The sequence below is a fragment of the Ascaphus truei genome, chromosome 2, assembly GCF_040206685.1.
Source record: "Ascaphus truei isolate aAscTru1 chromosome 2, aAscTru1.hap1, whole genome shotgun sequence".
Lineage (NCBI taxonomy): Eukaryota > Metazoa > Chordata > Amphibia > Anura > Ascaphidae > Ascaphus > Ascaphus truei.
Window position 1 is genome coordinate 450,631,571 of NC_134484.1, and position 22,584 is coordinate 450,654,154.

At 45.6% G+C, this 22,584-nt stretch overlaps 1 protein-coding gene across 1 annotated transcript in view; it reads right to left on the minus strand.

Annotated features, from left to right (window-relative positions):
* Positions 1 to 22,584, minus strand: part of OXSR1 (oxidative stress responsive kinase 1) — a 92,400-nt gene that overhangs the window by 3,241 nt on the left and 66,575 nt on the right. Inside the window, exons 12-16 of the mRNA XM_075587928.1 lie at positions 18,826 to 18,861; positions 17,741 to 17,869; positions 15,137 to 15,207; positions 11,677 to 11,729; positions 609 to 677 (exon numbers count right to left, since the gene is read on the minus strand). Coding sequence (XP_075444043.1) covers positions 609 to 677; positions 11,677 to 11,729; positions 15,137 to 15,207; positions 17,741 to 17,869; positions 18,826 to 18,861 — 358 coding nt within the window. The remainder of the gene's footprint in view (positions 1 to 608; positions 678 to 11,676; positions 11,730 to 15,136; positions 15,208 to 17,740; positions 17,870 to 18,825; positions 18,862 to 22,584) is intronic.

The window sequence follows — 22,584 nt, forward strand, 5'->3', positions numbered from 1 at the left end:
TTTATATGACTGTGTACACCGCGGGTTGCCAACACCAGTCCTCAAGGGTCACCAACAGGTCAGTTCAGTCTGAACGACTGAGTCACCTGGTCTCCCCTTGGGTACATAATAAAATGACGACTAACCAAACAAAAACTAAAAATGACCAATTCTTTAAAATGTCAGTGCTACCAAGGTACAAACCCTCTGCCTTAATGATATCACGAGGGCCAGCCCGCCAGGGGCTCTTGTGATGTACCAGGCACGTCATGCTATTAAAGCTCGTTTCCAAGGTGCCTTCAGTGGTGAACGTGATCGGAAGTGGAGACACCGAAGTTAACCGATGGTGGTGTTTTGGCCACTCTAAAGGGCAATAGTAATGGAATAATAATGTATATGTTCTCGGTTGGTTTCAGGCACATAATTAGCAGTCGATGTCATCAAAAGCTAAAAATGGCGGCAACGGATATAATTTAATCCATTTAAAATATCCGTTAACCTTTCACCATTAAAAAGTGAGTGTATCTAGTCCTCTTATCCTTGTTGGCTGGTCATAAGGGAACTTTAACTTTGGTCCAATACATGGCATCAAAACCTCCCAGTAAAGTTGAGCGTTGATATACAATTACCTATTACTAAATCTCTGCCATCGACAAGACCAGCCGAAACGAGTTCTTGAGATACACCATCAGCAGTATCTAGGAAACAGACACAATTCTGCTTAGAGGCATAAAAGGCTTTTAGTGCCGATTACAACAGAGTGATTTACAGTCTCAAATACACCGATAACACAAGAAGCAAAGACGAAAGGCCATTTTTCGATCCGAGTGGTTTCAACTTAACGACGAAAGAATACGAATACGTTTTTATTCATATGAAAGTCATAAATAAATCATAACAAACTGGTGGGGGATCCTTTATCAAAGTCTCTCCAGCTGCAAAACTAGGGCAGAGAAACGGCACTACAGTTTATCAAGAAAAATATTTCCCATTAAACACCAAGGGCTTTTTTGGTTTTCTTTTGTTGAGCAAATTTCGTGCAGGATTTTTGCACCAGTTTTTGCAGCCAGGAGACAGATAAAGGTTGTATTTAAAAAAAAAAAAAATGTTATTAGGAAGGATTCTTTCTTCAGGAAATCTAAAAATAGTAGAAGTCACGAGTAGGAAGACTTCAGATTAACTTACTTACAGAATGTCTTACTCATGAATTTGCTGACATCTAAAATGCCAATAAGCTATCAGATAAGAAATGCAGGAAGCTGCTTTGTGATTGTAGATTGTTAGAGAACAACTGTACATACAGTAGGAATTTAGATAGCTGGACAGGCCACACAATGACTTGAAGGAACAAGAGGACAAAAACCATCATAAAAAGATTATTTTTCCAGTGCAGGTTATTCTACAGTATGGTTCAGCCCAGAGTTGTAATGTCCTGTCGAGGCACCTCTGTATTAGGAAGCTGGGCAAGTGATTGGGGTGACAGGACGTTATAGTATAAAGTGAAATGATGAGACACGGAGAAAGAAAAAGATGGATGGCACGGAGGAAGGGAAGAGCAAACGAATGAGAAAATATAGGGATGGGTGGGGTGGGAAGAAGAAATGGGAATTTTGATGTCAGCGTTACTCAAAAAACTAAGGTACAAGACATAAAACTATTAAATGAGATAATACAGGTCACAGGAAATAAACATGTATAAATTGTTAACGTGACACCAAATGTTCAGCTAGAGTAGCAAGTACACCTAGAAAAAAAAGGATTCAGAAAATATAACAGTCATCCAGGAGTCTTTCGGAGCACAACCCCCCTCCTGCATCTTTCCCAGCCTTATCACTGGCTCCTGCATCTTTCCCAGCCTTATCACTGGCTCCTGCATCTTTCCCAGCCTTATCACTGGCTCCTGCATCTTTCCCAGCCGTATCACTGACTCCTGCATCTTTCCCAGCCGTATCACTGACTCCTGCATCTTTCCCAGCCGTATCACTGGCTCCTGCATATTCCCCAGCCTTATCACTGACTCCTGCATCTTTCCCAGCCGTATCACTGGCTCCTGCATATTCCCCAGCCTTATCACTGACTCCTGCATCTTTCCCAGCCTTATCACTGGCTCTTGCATCTTTCCCAGCCTCATCACTGGCTCCTGCATCTTCCCCAGCCTTATCACTGGCTCCTGCATCTTTCCCAGCCGTATCACTGGCTCCTGCATATTCCCCAGCCTTATCACTGACTCCTGCATCTTTCCCAGCCTTATCACTGGCTCCTGCATCTTTCCCAGCCTTATCACTGGCTCCTGCATCTTTCCCAGCCGTATCACTGGCTCCTGCATCTTCCCCAGCCTCATCACTGGCTCCTGCATCTTCCCCAGTCTTATCACTGGCTGGCGTTTCCTCTAGTATCCCCTCCGAGGCGGTCTAGGACATTTGGTCACAGATCTTTTGCCGTGACCAAGTGACTGCTGCTGTTTAGCCACCAGTGACATCGTTGGAGAGACTCAGCCGCCAAAGTCCTTGACCTTAACCGTTGGCCATAGTAAAAGTGACTGTGCGCGCCAAACCTCGAAACAGGTTCGCGCGGCTCTTGCCTGAGCGATGTGTGGCCTCCGTTGACACGTGTGACACGTTTGACTGGAACATGGACAGGAAGCAGGCTGAAAAATTGAGGTTCGTCCTCATTGGTTACAACAGCTCACGTCATGTGGCCGCGCTGGAAAAATCAAATACATTTGTCGGCTGAAAATCCTGTCGCGCGAGTCACATCGCGCCTAGTATGGCCGGACCGGTTTAAGCAACGAGTGTTTGTCGCTTGCGGTGTTTCGCGCAGTCGCGTCTACTATGGTCACGGCTTTACCCTAAAACCCACCAATACCAACATTAACCCCTTTGATTTCTGCTTTTATATACTCTGGAAAGTAGTAGATCAAACACGGCTGTATAATTCCCCTGCCACGGGGTGGGTGAAAGAGGGCAGATACGACCAATTTAGGAACATTTCACAGTCGACTGTCGCAAGATAAGCTACAAGAAACGAAAGGGAGAGTTCTGTGCTCACTTATTTGCCATCATTGCAAGGATCACACACACACACACACACACACACACACACACACACACACACACACACACACACACACACACACACACACACACACACACACACACACACACACACACACACCTTATAAAGTGGCACTGAAAAACTTAGGCCACTTTCAATTTATTGAGACTAAGTCCTACTACATCTGTAAGGTGGAAAATAAATTGCTAAAGGTCTTGCTGCAACTTAGCATTTTAAGGGGCCTATTATTAAAGCGGTGCTAAGCTATAAGACAACTTGCATGGACTGGAATAGGTCTTTCGGCCTAAACCTCTTCCTAAAGACTTTTTTTGAATAAAGACGCCATGGAATACAACTACTGTAAATTTATTGCAAAAATTAGAATTAGCCTTCTAGAAATCAGGAGTGGGCCTGCAAGGGGAACCGATCTCCTCTACAATCACCGTGGCAAACCTAGCAATTATCCACAAGGAGGGTAGAGACCCTCTCCTTTGTGGCAACTATAGGCCAATCTCCCTTCTGAATACCAATCTAAAACTCTATAGCAAGATCTTGGCAAACAGGCTCAACCCAATTCTCCCACATCTCATTCATATAGATGAAGTAGAATTTGTGTCAGGTAGACAGGCCTCTGACAACACCCGCAAAATTGTGGATATAATAGACCATGTGCGCCTCACAGGAACCAGAGCGATGATCCTTAGTCTTGATGCAGAAAAAGCGTTTGACAGAATCAAATGGTCCTTCCTAGATCAAACTATGCTGAAATTTGGATTCAGTGGCCCCTTCCTGCAGGGGGTTAGAGCCCTCTACCAAAACCCAACAGCACATGTAAAAATTTCAGGGGGCTTCTCGGACCCCATTAAGATCAGAAATGGAACTAAGCAGGGTTGCCCCCTCTCCCCTCTCTTATTCGCCCTAACAATTGAACCGTTAGCGGCCACAATTAGGGAAGATCAGAGCATTAAAAGGTATTAGAATTGGCAAAACAGAATACAAAATCTCTTTATTTGCTGATGATGTGATCCTGACCCTCGCGGACCCCCACGTCTCCCTCCCCAATCTCCAAAGAGTGCTATCCCAATTCGGCACTGTATCTGACTACAAAGTCAATATGGACAAGTCAGAAGCTCTAAACATATCCCTATTAGACCAGGAATGGAGACTCCTACAAGCTAACTATAAATATTGATGGAGCACTACCCATATTAAATACCTAGGAGTCAGAATCTCAAGCACCTATAGCTCCCTATACCAATCCAACTACCCCCCTTGTTTGACCAAATCAAAAAAGACCTGGAGAAATGGAAAAAGCTCCAAATTTCCTGGTTTGGAAGAATTATATCAATAAAAATGAATGTCCTGCCGAGACTTCTTTATTTCTTCCAAACACTCCCTGTCCCTGTCCCAATTGCAGCCCTGAAACATATCCAGGCCCTTATGTTCCAATTCATTTGGAATGATAAACAGCCAAGAGTACCAAGGTCTGTGATGTTGTCCCCCAAGACAAGAGGAGGTGTGGGGGTCCCCGACGTGATCAGATACTATTCGGCGGCCCAGTTGAAGCAGGCTGTAGTTTGGAACTACGACCCGGCCTCCACCTGCTGGCTAGCGATCGAATCACATCATGCTGCACCTGCCACCCTCCAGGTCCATCCCTGGTCTCCTGTGGGAAGGGAGGGAGGACCACGGCGATTCGCTCTGGGGGCAATGAGATGCACATGGGATGTCTGGCTCAAGAACAAAGGGAAATATAGCCTGCTAGCTACCCCATCCCAACTTACCCCCATATTTGGAAACCCACACTTCCCACCTGGGTGTTCCAAAAAACAATTCGACCAATTTCAAGGTCTAGGAATAAGGCCGATTGCCGATCTGCTGAAAAACGAGGAGATCCTCTCCTTCCAAGAACTCCACGACAAACATAAACACCAAGGTTTCCATCTGTTCAAATTTTTGCAAATTAGGCACTTCCTTCTATCCCTATCCCCAAACGCTAAATTCCCCCCATTAACCAGGTTTGAATTCCTTTGCGGCAAGGGCTCCTACCAGAGAGGTCTGATCTCAGAGATCTATAGGGGGATGGAGTCGGCAACCAGCCCCCCAATCCACAAGTATACGCAAAAATGGTCAGAGGACCTCAATGTACAGATAGATATGGAAGAGTGCGAGGATATCTGGGAGTTGGCCACAATCTGTACAGTGACAAAAGAGAAGGAATGGAAGCAGGCACACGGTCTTTCTAAAGGTGCAGTTTATTGTGCCACCAAAGGTCCAACGTTTCGGCAAATAGATTGCCTTTATCAAGGAGAGGGCTACAGAACATGCTAAACATACCACAATATATACACAAATGGGTACTCACCCCCCCACGATCACTGCTGCCTTGCTCCTGGATGTCAACGCCCCCATCGTGACGTCAGAGCGCCAGCGCGACGCGGCGTGATGACGTCATGCACCACCAGGGGAGGAGGAGACAGCCTCCCCAATGCCTGTAACAGGCCAAGATGGCTGTCCTGCAGGAAGCTGGAAACTCAGGGAGCCGCCCCCTCACTGGCAGCAGAGGCTCCCCTGGTGACGTCATCACGCCCTCACGGGGGAGGGGGGGGCGGGCCCCAGGCATCAGACCTGCCCTGGAGTGGAAGAAAGACAGCCTGATGCCCAAGGAGGACTGAATGATCGTGCTGGGGTGAGAGCCCTTACATAAACAATCAAGTGTAATGTGACTACAGTTTTATTAAATAAAATAATTAAATAAAGTGTACAAACTAATAGTATAACCACAGTGTCATCTAATGCAGTGTATAAAAAATGATGGAGGCTGTATTTATGCTAGCAGCATTACATATAGAATTAGAACCTGAAAGGATACATGATACATATAGATAAATGCATATACAGCAATCCTTAGAGGAGCATAATGTACATAATGGGTCGCAGGGGTCCACGGCGAGACGCACAGAGCCTTACAGAGTCCTTCTGCTACCTCCTGTTGAGAAAGCATTTGAAATTTTGTTGTTCATTAAGACCCCTGCCATTACTTGTCTGCAATGTGTGGATCCAATAAGCCACACGCCTCAGTAAAAAGGTTTCTTTATCAGGGTATCCTTGTCTTGGTGCTATGTGTTCAATCCCCATCACGCATAATATGACACTTAGGGAAAAGAACGCCCTTAAAAAACTGTCCAGTAATAGTGATATTATCATTAAAAGGGCAGATAAAAGTGGCGCCCTTGTCATACAAGACTACATAGCATATAAAACAGAAATTACAAGACAACTGAGCTCAATTGATTGTTACATCAAATTGGATAGAGACCCCACTCCGACGTATGCGAGGGAGATAAAGGAGATTATCCAGCTTGGCCTTAATAACCGCTGGATATCTGAGACTGAAGCAGAATTTCTTACAATAGAACATCCCAAATGCCCACTGTTTTACACCCTCCCGAAAATACATAAAAATCTCCAATCACCTCCAGGGCGACCAATAATAGCAGCTATACATTCACTTAATCAGCCATTAGCCATATATGTTGACACATTCCTCAACCCCATAGCACAAAAAGCACGGTCATACGTAAAGGATACCTTTGACTTTTTAACCAAACTCAAAGATATTCCACGCAATGGTACTGACCATATAATGGTCAGTATGGACGTTTCCAGCTTGTATACTATTATACCTCATGAGGATGGCTTAAATATAGTAAAAACTGCTTTATCTGCCCATTACCAGGCGACAGTCCCCACTGAATATATTTTGCTCCTATTACACTTCATCCTTCATAAAAACTATTTTAAATTTGAAAAGGAGCATTTTTTGCAAATTAAGGGAACTGCGATGGGCAGCAACATGGCGCCCGCATATGCCAACCTATTTATGGTAGATTTTGAGGAGAAGTACATATATGCATCAATATACTATAAATACATAATTGGGTATTATAGCTATATTGACGATCTGTTCTTTGTGTGGACAGGTACTGAGGACCAGTTATTGTCATTTTTTGATTATTTACACAATCTCCCTTCTCCTGTACAGCTTACTAATGTCTGGAGCTCTAAGCAATTATCCTTTCTAGACGTCCTGATTTCCCAAGAAAATGGTGAGTTCCACACAGACCTTTACAGGAAAGATACTGACTGAAATGCCCTGTTACGTGCTGACAGTCACCATCCCCCATCCCTCATCAATGCCCTGCCTTTCTCACAAAAAGTGAGGGTTTCTAGGATCACTAGTCGACAGGACAAACTAGCACCGGCCATGGATGACCTTCGTGAAAGGTTCACTAAAAGGGGATATACCCCGGCAGTGCTTGATGCAGCCCTTAACAGAGAGGTGATTCCTAATAGGGCGACTAAGGATGAGAAACGCATTGTATTTTCCACCACATACAATAGGGCCAGTAATTTTGGCAGATTTACTATCAAGAAAATTGGTACCTGCTGCAGAATGATGAGGTGTTAGCAGCTAGTTGTCAGACACCCCCTTTGATCGCTTATAGGAGAGGGAGAAACTTGTCAGACAACTTGATACATGCTGACAACAAGGACCACTACCATACGCCCCACTTCCTAGAAGGCGGTAAACAGGGTAACTTCCGGTGTATGAATTGTTCAGTGTGTAACAGTCTTACTACCGGGGACGTATTTTGTCATCCACATAGTGGTAAAAAAATCACTATTCATAATCGTATTACATGTAGATCTACATTTGTGGTGTATATTATCAGGTGCCCGTGTGGTCTTATCTATGTAGGCAAGACTACACGCATGCTTAAAGTGAGATACATTGAACACAAAAGTGTGATACGTAAGGGTACGGACCCTACTGTACTGGTACAGCACTGTGTTGAACACAGACACAATGTGTCATCCCTCAGAGTGATGGGGATTGAACACATAGCACCAAGACAAGGATACCCTGATAAAGAAACCTTTTTACTGAGGCGTGAGGCTTATTGGATCCACACATTGCAGACAAGTAATGGCAGGGGTCTTAATGAACAACAACATTTCAAATGCTTTCTCAACAGGAGGTAGCAGAAGGACTCTGTAAGGCTCTGTGCGTCTCGCCGTGGACCCCTGCGACCCATTATGTACATTATGCTCCTCTAAGGATTGCTGTATATGCATTTATCTATATGTATCCTTTCAGGTTCTAATTCTATATGAATAAAACAGATGATGCGCTCATTAATGGTATATAGAGGTTAAGTTATATTGTGAACAAATTAATATACAACCTTAATAGGGAAGTTTTATGCTGCTGTTCCTGGGGGATGGCTCAGCTGTCCAACTAATACAGAAAAAAGAAAAGAAAAACAGCGCAAAAAAACCTCATAGTGTAGTATTTAAAGAGTATTTATAAAATAAAAAGGTGATTATTGCACGTACATCAAGAAACAGCATATATCAACAGGACATTCCCTGAAGAAGTATCGATTACGAAACGCGTAGGAGAGGGCGCGTTCCATCTTCATCTTTATCAATACCCATTGCGGCTTTTATATACAGCATATTCCTTAACGTGTTTACTGGCCTTTACTGCTTCTAAGGCCATCCGCGAGCAGGCGAGAGTGTTACAAGGGCGCCGTCTGATGACGTCAGAACGACTGCGGCTCAACCCGGAATAGCCTGTGTGAGTACAGCGTTCGCTCCGACCACAGCCGATGGGAGATCCCTCATAGAGGTTTTGAACTTCCCGCCGACTGGCCCGCCGGAGACCAGAGACTAGCGTCATTAAGCAGACTCACACTGTGGGGTGAATTCCTAACGAGGTGTGCACCCCTCGCTGGGACAGTTAATGAGGACCAGAGGATCATCCAGATACACAGTGAGCCCACACGGAGCAGTTTCCAGGAGTGGTAACATGTCCAAAACATGTCCTGTTGATATATGCTGTTTCTTGATGTACGTGCAATAATCACCTTTTTATTTTATAAATACTCTTTAAATACTACACGATGAGGTTTTTTTGCGCTGTTTTTCTTTTCGTTTTTCTAATTCTATATGTAATGCTGCTAGCATAAATACAGCCTCCACCATTTTTTATACACTGCATTAGATGACACTGTGGTTATACTATTAGTTTGTACACTTTACAGTTTTATTAAATAAAATAATTAAATAGTCACATTACACTTGATTGTTTATGTAAGGGCTCTCACCCCAGCACGATCATTCAGTCCTCCTTGGGCATCAGGCTGTCTTTCTTCCACTCCAGGGCAGGTCTGATGCCTGGGGCCCGCCCCCCCCCTCCCCCGTGAGGGCGTGATGACGTCACCAGGGGAGCCTCTGCTGCCAGTGAGGGGGCGGCTCCCTGAGTTTCCAGCTTCCTGCAGGACAGCCATCTTGGCCTGTTACAGGCATTGGGGAAGCTGTCTCCTCCTCCCCTGGTGGTGCATGACGTCATCACGCCGCGTCGCGCTGGCGCCCTGACGTCACGATGGGGGCGTTGACATCCAGGAGCAAGGCAGCAGTGATCGTGGGGGGGTGAGTACCCATTTGTGTATATATTGTGGTATGTTTAACATGTTCTGTAGCCCTCTCCTTGATAAAGGCAATCTATTTGCCGAAACGTTGGACCTTTGGTGGCACAATAAACTGCACCTTTAGTAAGACCGTGTGCCTGCTTCCATTCCTTTTGCTTAAGTACCTCTGGGATGTCTGGACCTCCCTGGATACAGCGCACCGGCAGATAAGTACCCCCCTCCAGCACCTACCAGCGGTGTGCATGTGCTTCTACATATGACAGTGACAAAAGAGAACATATATAAAATACTATTCCAGTGGTACCTGACCCCGGCTAGGCTGAGCCAGATCTTCCCCGGCACTCCCGACCTGTGCTGGAGGGGATGTGGCCAAAAGGGGGACATGGCCCACATTTGGTGGTCATGTCCGGAGATTCAGAGGTACTGGACAAAGATCCAGAAGCTTCTACAAGAAACTACGGGGCTTCTTTTCCCCCTGGACCCCTTGACCTTCGTGCTGAGCAAACCTATAGATGACCTGCCCCCACCCCTGAGTAGACTAGTATCAGCTATCTTAACCGCAGCCAGATGCTCAATAGCAGCAGCGTGGAAACACACCAAAGCCCCAGCGAGAAACACGGTGTTGAGAAGAATAAACGAGGTCATGGCCATGGATAAACGTACAGCAATGCTCAATAAAAAAATGCCACAGTTTCGGAATACCTGGGACCCCTGGAGCGGCCCGCTAGGACTAGGCCTGCATTAGGCCGTCCTCGTACTGATGGAAAGGGAGGAAGAAAACAGAGTTCCCCCATCCTCCCCCCACCACCCCCCCCCCCAGTATGTCTTCCCCCTCCCCCCTAAGACCTTCCCCCCCCCCCCCCCACCAACTGAAAAATACCCATTTTGGGACAACATGTTGTTTAACTAAGTTGAAAAGTCATGTCATGTGCCTATGACATTGTCGTTATCATTTGGATGTATGTTGTTCTCCAAAAAAAAAAAGTGATACAAGAAATCAGGAGTGGGCAACTCCGGTCCTCAAGGGCCACCGACAGGTCAGGTTTTCATCATATCCCTGCTTCAGCACAGGATCAATCAGTGGCTCAAAGACTGGGCTACCTGTGTTGAAGCAGGCATATCCTGAAAACCTGACCTGTTGGTGGCCTTTGAGGACTGGAGTTGCCCACCCTCTAATCTACATTATAAAAAGATTTTAAAAATATCCAATCTTCCAATGGCAAAAGAATCAGGCACGCAATAAATAAAAATAGAGACTTTCTAGGACACGGTCACTGCCTCTAAGGAGTATCAAAGCATAAGATCATAATAATTACAAATCCACTACAACAATATGTATTCATGTAGAATGTACACAACATTATAATAAAGAATATAATAATAATAATAATGAAGCAGGTTCTATACAGGAGCAGGGCACGATTTCAGGAACTTGTGCCCTCTCATTAGGCATCTAGAGTAGACAGATCGAGTGATCTTAGAGCCTGTTTGCTGTTTCTCGACCACACAGCTGGCACTTTATCTGGTTTTATTCCAACTACCCATCACTGAATGGCTGGTGTGTTCTAGGGATCCGAGTCAGACATAGCTTGCACAGGCCTATGCACTATGCACAGAAATAAGTACTTGAAACATGGGCAGGACACAAATTTAAAGTCCATAGAAAAACCACTATAAATGTGTTACAGTGATCAGCGGGAAAACATTTTTTTAATCAGCTTAGACTCAATGATGCTCAACACAATTGTTGTTTTTACTGGAAATAAATAAGTACGTCGTTTTTATTTCTAATCGTATCTGATAACCACTGTCCTGGCCCTTTACGGTACCGGTTTGGCTAGTGTTGTCAGCATAGTGCTATGAACACGTACATACAACTTGTCTGCAGGAGAGAGTTTATACATTACAACTGTGAAGATAAAAATACGCATGTGTGTCCGATTAGTTTTTTCCCCTTAAGTATCAGCACTTGCATAAAAACTATTAAACATGCCACTGCCATAGGTTTAAGTTGGCCCGGTGTATGTAGTGTCTGACCAGATAGCTTTGGCACTGGGTGCGGGGGAGTGTGTGTGTTTATGAGGATGATGTAGCCTTGAATTAAACTTTTAACTCTCTTACACAAAGGGCATTTGCTTGATCTTACCTCTTCCTGGAGTAAACTCAAATCGGATATCATTCAGTTCTTTCTTTGTATTTCTGGAGGAGACACATTTTAAGAGATCATTAAAAAAAGAAAAAAAAAACATCTACGAACTGGCAGAAATTCAGATTATTTATCAGTACAGCGCAGCACAAAACCACCGGTATGAAACACACTGGATTGTATATTTCAAGGCCGGCTATTGGTCCCAAATAGGAAAAACTTGCACCTGAAATCTGAAGAAATACCCGAGTGTGATTATTTTATATCAGGAAGTACCTAAATATCAATATGTTGTAATCCACGTAAATACCATGTAACAGATTTCATGGTTTCCTACTGTGTGCTGTTGACAAGTTCGGTGTTCGACATTAGAGAAACTATCCAAAAGGCAGAAATGTGTCCCTATCAGCGAGACCCCTCCCCCTTGTTAGTTAGTGTCCCTGCTGCTAGTTCATTTTGTTTCTAATTTTAGGTCTATGGAGCACTGAAACCTATGTGAGATAACATTGATTTCTAGGGTACCTGGATCTTCCTGCACCATAAAGAACATCACCAAAAATGTTGGCGCGTGCACGAGACATGCCCACTCACTCTTACAGTGCTCGTATGTATGTCTTTATTTATATAGCGCCATTAATGTACATAGCGCTTCACAGTAGTAATATACTTGACAATCATATAAATAACAAATAACAGATCATGGGAATAAGTGCTTCAGACATAAGTTACATTGTGGAAGAGTAGTCCCTGCTCCGAAGAGCTTACAATCTAATGATGTACTTGGTACGCCATGGGCACCTGCTCATGTTTTAGGGGGTGACCATGCAGACCACGCAAAACGGAGCGGCCAGCCTGATCAAAGTGGAGGTGGAGCTCTCACCACTTCAGTTTCTGGCATCCAGGACATGGTCGCGTCATGTGACCGCTCCTGCAGTGAGACTCACTGGAAAGAGTTCAATGGATGGAAATAGTTTACTGAGCGGTTCTCTCGCTGTATAACATAATGGTCATCGTTCATTTGTTAAGCGCCAACCTATTCCGCAGCGTGGTACAATGCGGGGTACAGAGGTTTGATAATAATATAAAACAGAGTCAAGTACAAGAAGGATAAACCTGCACAAACTGATACAAAGAGGTAACGAGGGCCCTGTTCCTGGGAGCTTACACTCTAGAGCAGGGATCCTCAAGGACCGCCAACAGTGCAGTTATAGAGGTCCGCGCTCTCCCCCAAGACATTTAAATTAAATGCCGGGGGAACGCGCAAGGCGCCTGTATCTAATTTACCTTGGCTTCCAGCAGCGCGTTGCCATTGGAGCGTGGCATTACATGGCCCCGCGGTGTTAGATGAAGCAGACACATCAAGCGCAAATAACAATGATAAACCGTTGATACATTTTTATCAGTCAGCCTGAAAATAAGTGTCGGACTTTTTGGATATTTTTTTTTTTTTTTAAGCCGTCCTCTGTATTTTATCTGACGACAGCCCAGAGTTACTAATAAACAAAACGCCTGCGCTAAAGAGGGGATTGAAAATGCACCACGGTCCTAATATCTCAAAAAGTTCCAGTCACAGAAGAGATTTAATACAAACTGTAAGAACCTTCCAAAGCATTGCGTTTCCTTTCAAACCCTCGCGACTTCAAAATCTAAAATGACTTATACTTGACGGATTTAAAATAAAAAGTGCCAAACGTGTACATGGAACATATTAACCATGAAAATGTCATTAGTATACTTTGCCCCCTTCAACTTGGCGTTACTGTAACAAAGATTCCTCATCTGTTTACACCAATAACGTGTGCAATTAGCACATACTGAAAGCAGCAATACAGGTTTAAAAATAAATAAAATGTAGTACAAGATTGAAGCAGACCAGGGGTCCCTGACTGCACGTCTAACTACGTTTCTAAGCCGCCTAACATAACAAAGTGTTAGCTCTTCGGGACAGGATCTCCTTTGTCTTTTGTCGTCATTTACCTCTTGCACTTATTCTCAGAGAGCAAACTCCCTCTGAAAACTGGCCAAAAGAAAGCTACCCCGACGCGTTTCCAGGTATTATCCTCATGGGGGTGTGTAGCCGGAGGATAATTCCTTGAAACGCACAGGGGGTAGCTCTCATATGGCCCGTTCTCAGAGATATCGTGTGTGGGAGGAGCAGAGCTGTCAAGGATGACGGTCCGTAACCGTGACGATATCACGACGCAGACACGTGGTGTGGAAGAACTGGGGATTTCAATGCTTACCGAGGACTCGGCGAACACCAATATAATCCCCTAGTCTCGTGCAGTGCAGGGGGGATAATGACAGCTTTAAATATTGCTTTGCTAATTACGAATGTAATGGTGATCGTGCAGCATAACCTATGTGCCACCTACGTGACCTCATTTAGAGCAGTAATTCGGGTTTTGGAGGGGAGCGGGGGGAAATCAGAAAACCTAACCCAGCTTTAGGACTACCCAGTGGATGTGGTTGCATGCACCTTGTCTTATGAATAGGACACTGATTGGTTGGTTGAAACATGTGGCCAGTCTAGAACCCGCAGGAGAGAGGACGGAACCGCCGATTTAATGTACTGTATGATTTCACAAGTCTGAACGATTGCATAGCGGTCAGCATGAACAGTTACAAGAATATGGATTACAAAAGCCTGTTCTTACACTACATAACACGTCAGTCAGATGCTTAGTTTAAAAGCAGAATTGTACGCCAATTGCCTTTTTTGGATTCTCTCTTTAATTTTTTCTTTCCTTTAAACCCTTTAAAAATCTGTTTCTCCGTTCCCGAGAACACCGATTTAAAATATTAATTGTACGGGGAGTGGGGGGGATAAAATGAAGCTCTCTCCAAAGCCAAGTGCAGTGGAAAGGTTACCATGGTATCCTCAGTAGCTAGAAAATAAGACACAAACACGAATAGAAGTAAAAACTCAAATAGGCTCTGGGGGGGATTGCAGCTTTAAGTTAAATTTTTCCAAAAATGCCCCTATTTGAATGTAGCAGCAGTTCCTCGTTGTACAATTTTTTTTTAACTCGTGTTCGCCGTTATATGTTCGAATCCATCGCCTACACTTTAAAGTATTACAAATAAAATGACTAAGCATTGACTTGCTCACTACCCACCTACAGGCACAAAACGTTTGGGGGTACCCGAGTGCTTATATATCTGGGATCCTTCTCTTTTGCTATAATGAAACTATATCCCAGTTAGCACTTACTGCAACATCCCCCCCGCCCCCCCGAAATTAACACTGGTTTACAATAAGCTGAGCGAGGGTATCCTTTCCCCTACCCCTCGCGCATTGAGATTTGGCAGCAACAAATCCATACGATTTAAAAGAAAAGGAAGCGGGAAATCCAGAGTTCACATCCATGATTAGTAACTTGTCGCCCTCCCCTACCCAGCAAAGTCTGTAAAACACAATAACCGCTCCAAGAAGTACCTTAATCGCAATACTAAGTACCTTAATCGTAATACTAAACTGATGACGGCTTGCACTTTTTCCTGTGGCGGAGGCACGGCAGCAGCAGGCGCCTGAGGAATGAAGAGCAGACATCATAATTACTCAAGCAAAATAATGACAAGTAAACTAGGGATATTAAAAAGGGAGTTAGATGCAGCCTGTTTGGATGCAGGAGTGCGTCATCTTTCGGAGTGGCTTGAAAAATCGCCAGTTGCGCCGTGTCTCTGCCCTTGATGGGGATATCTTTCAAGACTACGTGGAATTTCTCAAACGGCTATGGTCTGCCACGGTTCTCAACCCCAGTCCTCAACCCCCACCATCAGGTCAGGTTTTCAGGATATCCCTGCTTCAGCACCAGTGACTCAATCTAGGAATGCAACATTTGTGCTGAAGCAGGGATATCCTTAAAACTTGACCTGTTAACGTGGTTGTGGACAAGAGTCCACTGGTCTGTGTGAGAACCTCGGTAGACCAGAACTGCTTGGGAAATGGAGTTGAGCACCACTGGTTTAGGCCACGCTAGTGTCTAGCATCTTCAATAAGGCCGTTTGGAACCGCAGTAACCCTGATCTTGATGCGGCAGCACAACGTGTATACACTGCGAACCTTGTGCTATAGGAAAAAGAAGGGGTGGTTTGGAAACTATTGGAAAAACTTGTGGAAATTGCCGTTTTTAGGATCTATTTTTACAAATGTTCAATAACATAAAAGCATAGAATTTTAAAGCAGCAGTTCAAGCTGCTGTTTTTATTCCCCCCCCCCCCCCTTTAATATGTGCATCAATACAATCCACACAATAAGTCATTGGCTAAGTTGCTGATCGATCCGTTCTCCTGCGATTGATTGGCGAAGATTCAGCTAGGGGGTTCACTAAATGGCTGCACAGAGGAGAATTCTGCAGTCAGTGGAACGCATTTGCCTATTAATATGACAAAGTTTGTGAGGAAGATCATGTGACCAGGCAGTCACTAGATACAATTGGTGCACTACTAGAGAGAGGGCAAAAGGGGTGTGCCAGAGCCTGTTTCAGAAGAGGAAGGGGATGTGACTTTCTAAATGGTTGCTATAGAAAAAAAAATGTGTTACATTATAACACATTAAAAATGTAACAGCTGTTTTTAAAAGAAAAAAAATGCTACAAGTATATTTTCATAGTACAGCGCACACGTGCACGTGCACAAACGCACGCACACAATATTACATGGTCTGCAGCTCTAAGGCCTCGGCCAAGCTTACTGCTTGCTGGCGGAGGCGTGCTGAGGTGCGCTGCCGCTCAGCACTGAGCCCCTACAGCCGCAATTAGAGCGGCTTTAGTAGGGGCTCACATATGCTTCCGCAAGCGCGCGGATGCGTAGGTCTTAGGGAATTTTAAAACTCCCCCGCTCACCGGAGCGCAGGGCCGGTCACGTGACCGGTTCGCCCAATGAGGGCGAACCAGCTCCGTGACGCCACTGGCCCGCCCCCGGCCCGCGCGCAGGGCAAGCAACCGCAAGGCCAGTGAAAGCACCCGCTTTCCCTGAGCCTCAGCGCGCCAGCGGGGAGCCTGGCCGAGGCCTAAAGGTGCAATCCCACACAGGAATAAACTGCATGGCAGTAATATGCTCAGTAGGTTAAAACTTGGAAATTGATGCATGTTTAAGAAAGAAGGAAAAAAAAACCCCCAGATAAGTGTTTTTAATCATTTCTGACAGTTTGCAAACACTGTGATCTGAAGTTTGAAATGGGTTTTATTGCCCTAATATCTGCCACACTTCAGATTTGCTGCCGTTACCCTTCCTAATCTGTTCCTCCTTCCGCCCTTATCCCGCAGTTTACTTTATTCCTAAATGGGACTGCACATTTAAGGGAATAGGAAATGAAGCTGAAGTGAAACTCAGTTATGATGAGTTTAACAGTGAATAAACCTTTAATGTGTAGTATCTGCTGCTGTAAAGGTGCTTGCTAAAGTGTCACTATTTCTGAACCACTTGCAATTCTTTGCAGGCCTCTCCGGTAGCACAGACCCACTTGCAATGCTCTGCAGGCCTCTCCGGCAGCACACTGACGCGCTTGCAATGCTCTGCAGGCCTCTCCGGCAGCACACTGACCCGCTTGCAATGCTCTGCAGGCAGCACACTGACCCGTTTGCAATGCTTTGCAGGCCTCTCCGGCAGCACACTGACCCGCTTGCAATGCTCTGCAGGACTCTCCGGCAGCACACTGACCCGCTTGCAATGCTCTGCAGGCCTCTCCGGCAGCACACTGACCCGCTTGCAATGCTCTGCAGGCCTCTCCGGCAGCACACTGACCCGCTTGCAATGCTCTGCAGGCCTCTCCGGCAGCACACTGACCCGCTTGCAATGCTTTGCAGGCCTCTCCGGCAGCACACTGACCCGCTTGCAATGCTCTGCAGGCCTCTCCGGCAGCACACTGACCCGCATGCAATGCTCTGCAGGCCTCTCCGGCAGCACACTGACCCGCTTGCAATGCTCTGCAGGCCTCTCCGGCAGCACACTGACCCGTGACTATACACAGACTTATGAACTGGTCTGTTTTCCTGCGCTAAGAGCAAAGTCTTCTCCCTTCATATCTGGGCCTATGGGTCACATCCCACTGATCCTTTACCTGCCCAGTTGCTGGAACAGGGACAGACACCTGAGAAAGCTGAGCCTGTCCCGCAAGTTGAGGTAGATTCGCGGTGGGCTGGGCTGGAGTCAGGAGAAAGGTCCCCGTTGGCTCTGTTGCAGGAAACATCTAGAATATAAGAAGAATAAAAACCGCTAAAAAAAAACAACAAGAAAACTCCAATGCAAAATAAGGCTAACGATGCACGAGGGGTGTCATGTTCAGGACGTGAGGATGGGGTTGGTTTAACCCATTCTCTGCCAAACAAGGTCATGATTGTTGCCCTGCAGTGCATAGCAGCCCCATCTGGCCGGGAAGGGGTTAAATCGGGAAACCAACGGATAGCAAAAGCTTTCCTATATTGAAAGCAAAGTTAATGGATATTTAATTTCCAGTAGCTAAAACAATGTTACACTGTATGAATGTTTGCACAATATGAATACACTACTGGTTAAACATTTAACTGGCGGTGTATCCCACAGATCGGCCCCAAAGGATAACGGGCCATATTTACCAAGCAGTTTTCCACCCACCATAAAGCAGCTGTTAATCTCCAGATGGAGCCAAACAAACATGAACGGGCGGGTTGCTTGACAATGCAAGCTCGAATATCATGATTCCCACCCCCCCCCCCTTATACTTGTAGCAGGGGGCTCTCGAGAGCTCATCAGTGGGTCCCGCCAGGTTCTGCAGTGGCGAGACAGGGTGGACTGGCGTCAAACTGGGGATATAATAAGGGCGCCAGGGTGAGCACTCCGGCGGCCAACAAAAAGGCAGCAACGTCGTCATGGTTTTCTACCGATGACCCAAGGGCCCAGGTTTGCAGTCTGCCGCCATATTTGTTTTTGTGTGTGTCAAATCTCTGCAAATAAGGGGATCACTGGGTGCCGGGGGACAACCAATGAGCTGCCGCACAGAAAAACCTCCAAGATCTCTGGGACCAGGGGGTCACTGATCCACCAAGACTGCAGGTTGAAACCCCCCAATGATCCATCCAAGTGAACAAAATGATGATTAAATCATTCAGTTAACATAATACATGTATTAAGGAGGAGAAGAAAATGTAAACTATAAAAGTTACTCACCTCTGAGTTTTCTAAAGAATCTTTTACACGGGGAGACTAAAAAAATAAAGAGAACATTTGTTATATTGACATTTTTAGGCTGGTATATTTAGTAATAAATTAGGGTCACTTTCTAATGTCATGTCAGAGTTTTTAGAATATACTGTATATGCTCTGGTCAGTCACACAAAGTAGATCTTAATACACCTCAAATACCCGTAACAAACCAAATTAACCACTGTCACGGGAGACCAGGACTAATAGCAGGGATCAACATCACCAGACAGAACACGAGAGTTTATAAAATTAATTTATTGGAAAAGTATATCCACAACTATACAAAACACACAAACATCACACATACCCAACTGGGGCATACCCTGCATAGCTAGTTGCAGGGAGCCCCTTGCAGAGATTTCCCCTCTTCTCGCCCAGTGCCTACAGGACTGGTTTTCAGGCCGGAGACCAGCCCTGGAATTGACACTGCAGTTTCTCCCTGTCACACCAACACCTCTAAGGCAGCGGTCCCAGTGATAACTGTGACACGCGCGCCTGGCGGGGGCGGGGAGGCGGCGCGTGCACAGCGCTACCCGCGATCTTTAGGGAGAGGGAGATTGCGACGGGAGGGGCCGTGGTCGGGGTTTTGCGGGGGCGTGGTCATGACCTCACGCGGCTGGTTAGCCCTCATTGGGTGAACCGCCGTCTGAGGCGTGGCTACGCCTCAGTCGCCAGTTCTGAACTCAATTCCATAGAGTTAAAAAAAACTGCGAGTACAGCGCGGCTGCACCTTCAGCGGGAAGGTGAGTACTGGGCTCAGCCCCATTGAGGGGCGGTGCTTACACGCACAGCGCACGCCGAGGTGTGCGCTGTAGTAGTGACTGGGTCCGCTGCCTAACTCTCTGCAGGCTCTGTCTGCTAGGGGTCCCCCTCCCAACCTATTTATACACTTAAAACATATTATTGCAACCCTCAGGGCCAGGTGCTGCCTACATGCCCAGGCCCTGATTGGTCTGTGGAACTGCAGCATAACATGTGCAACATAACAAGGATACAGGGAAAGGTCACAGGCCAAGTTGCAACAATTCTCCTGCAAACATATTAACCCCTGATTCCTGAGGTGCAGGAACCAAGCAAAGACATACACATATACATAACATATAATACAATACCAATGTATTACTGACAGCTAGGGGTAATGGCAGACTTAACCTTTAACAGAAGCCATATTTACCTTTACCGTCACACCTCCTCCCTTAGGGCTGTTTCATAGTGTGTACGCGCGTGGCACTTATATATTGGCTGTGGTTAGCCAGCCATTCTATAATACGGCCTCGCGTGCACGGCAGGGTGCGTGGAACCGGCCGACAGGGGGGAAGATGAAGACAATGAATTTTGCGCCGCTACCCCTGCTGTTAACGTAGGTGTGTGTATGTGTCAATAAGTGCACAAATAAAAAATAAATTTACCCAACATTTTTTTTCTTTTAAAAATCTTACACACACACTTTTACACACACACTTTTACACACACTCTTTTACACACACTCTTTTACACACACTCTTTTACACACACTCTTTTACACACACTCTTTTACACACACTCTTTTACACACACTCTTTTACACACACTCTTTTACACACACACACGCACTTTTACACACACACGCACTTTTACACACACACGCACTTTTACACACACACGCACTTTTACACACACACACGCACTTTTACACACACACGCACACACACACACACACTTTTACACACACACACACACACACACACACTTTTACACACGCACTTTTACACACGCACTTTTACACACACACTTTTACACACGCACTTTTACACACGCACACACACGCACTTTTACACACGCACGCACTTTTACACACGCACGCACTTTTACACACGCACGCACTTTTACACACGCACGCACTTTTACACACGCACGCACTTTTACACACTCACGCACTTTTACACACTCACGCACTTTTACACACACTCACACACTTTTACACACACACTCACACACTTTTACACACACACTCACACACTTTTACACACACACTCACACACTTTTACACACACACTCACACACTTTTACACACACACTCACACACTTTTACACACACACTCACACACTTTTACACACACACTCACACACTTTTACACACACACTCACACACTTTTACACACACACTCACACACTTTTACACACTCACACACTTTTACACACTCACACACTTTTACACACACACTCACACACTTTTACACACACACTCCCACTTTTACACACTCCCACTTTTACACACTCACACTTTTACACACTCACACTTTTACACACTCACACTTTTACACACTCACACTTTTACACACTCACACTTTTACACACTCACACTTTTACACACTCACACTTTTACACACTCACACTTTTACACACTCACACTTTTACACACTCACACTTTTACACACTCACACTTTTACACACTCACACTTTTACACACTCACACTTTTACACACTCACACTTTTACACACTCACACTTTTACACACTCACACTTTTACACACACACTCACTCTTTCACACACACTCACTCTTTCACACACACTCACTCTTTCACACACACTCACTCTTTCACACACACTCACTCTTTCACACACACTCACTCTTTCACACACACTCACTCTTTCACACACACTCACTCTTTCACACACACTCACACTTTCACACACTCACACTTTCACACACTCACACTTTCACACACTCACACTTTCACACACTCACACTTTTACACACTCACACTTTTACACACTCACACTTTTACACACTCACACTTTTACACACACACACTCACTCTTTCACACACTTTTACACACTTACACACTTACACACACACACAACGGCCCTTAAGCGGAGAGCGACCCCAATGTGTTCACCCCCAAGCGTGAAGCCTGAATGTCAGAGCTAAGCCGGCCCGGGATCATCTTGCCGGGAAAGTCCTTCGGCATTGCCGTGCTCACTCCCTTTTTGGACCCTCTCAACCGTAGCAAAGCAGCCTCCCGATCTAATAACTTGGGGCTCAGGTACACGATTGGGTGTTCAACTGCATCGGCACCCACATTAGAGGCATCAGTTTGAATCAGGAACCGCTCATCATAGTCGGGAGCTGCTGGGATTGGACCGCTTGCCAGAGCTGAGAAGGCACTCACACTCCGGTGACCAGGTTACCGTGCAAGGGAGCCTCTTTTTAGTCAGGTCAGTCAAGAGTTTGGCCACAGCACTGTAATTGGGTACAATTTTGCGATAATACACAGTGGTCCCCAAAAAGGCTAGCACCTGCTTCTTAGTTCTGGGAACCAGCCACCCCACAGTGGATTCCATCTTGGCAGGCTCAGGTCTGAGATGCCCCCCACCTACCCTGTGCCTGAGATATACAACCTCTGCCATCCCTATCTGGCACTAAGCCGGCTTTAACGTTAGCCTGGCCTCCTGGATGCGGGCTAAGACTGCTGCTACATGAAGTAAGATGTCAGCACAGGAATTACTAAAGACTGCCAGGTCGTCTAAGTACACCCTAGCATAACACTGCATTTTGTCTAGCAGGCGGTTGACCAGACGCTGGAAGGTACCCGGTGCATTCTTCATCTCAAATGGCATGATGGAAAACTCATACAAGCCACTTGGGGTGTTGAAGGCCGACTTCTCTCACGTCTCCTGAGTCAATGGGATCTGCCAGTACCACCACCGGCTCAGATCCATGGTGATCAGATACCTTTCC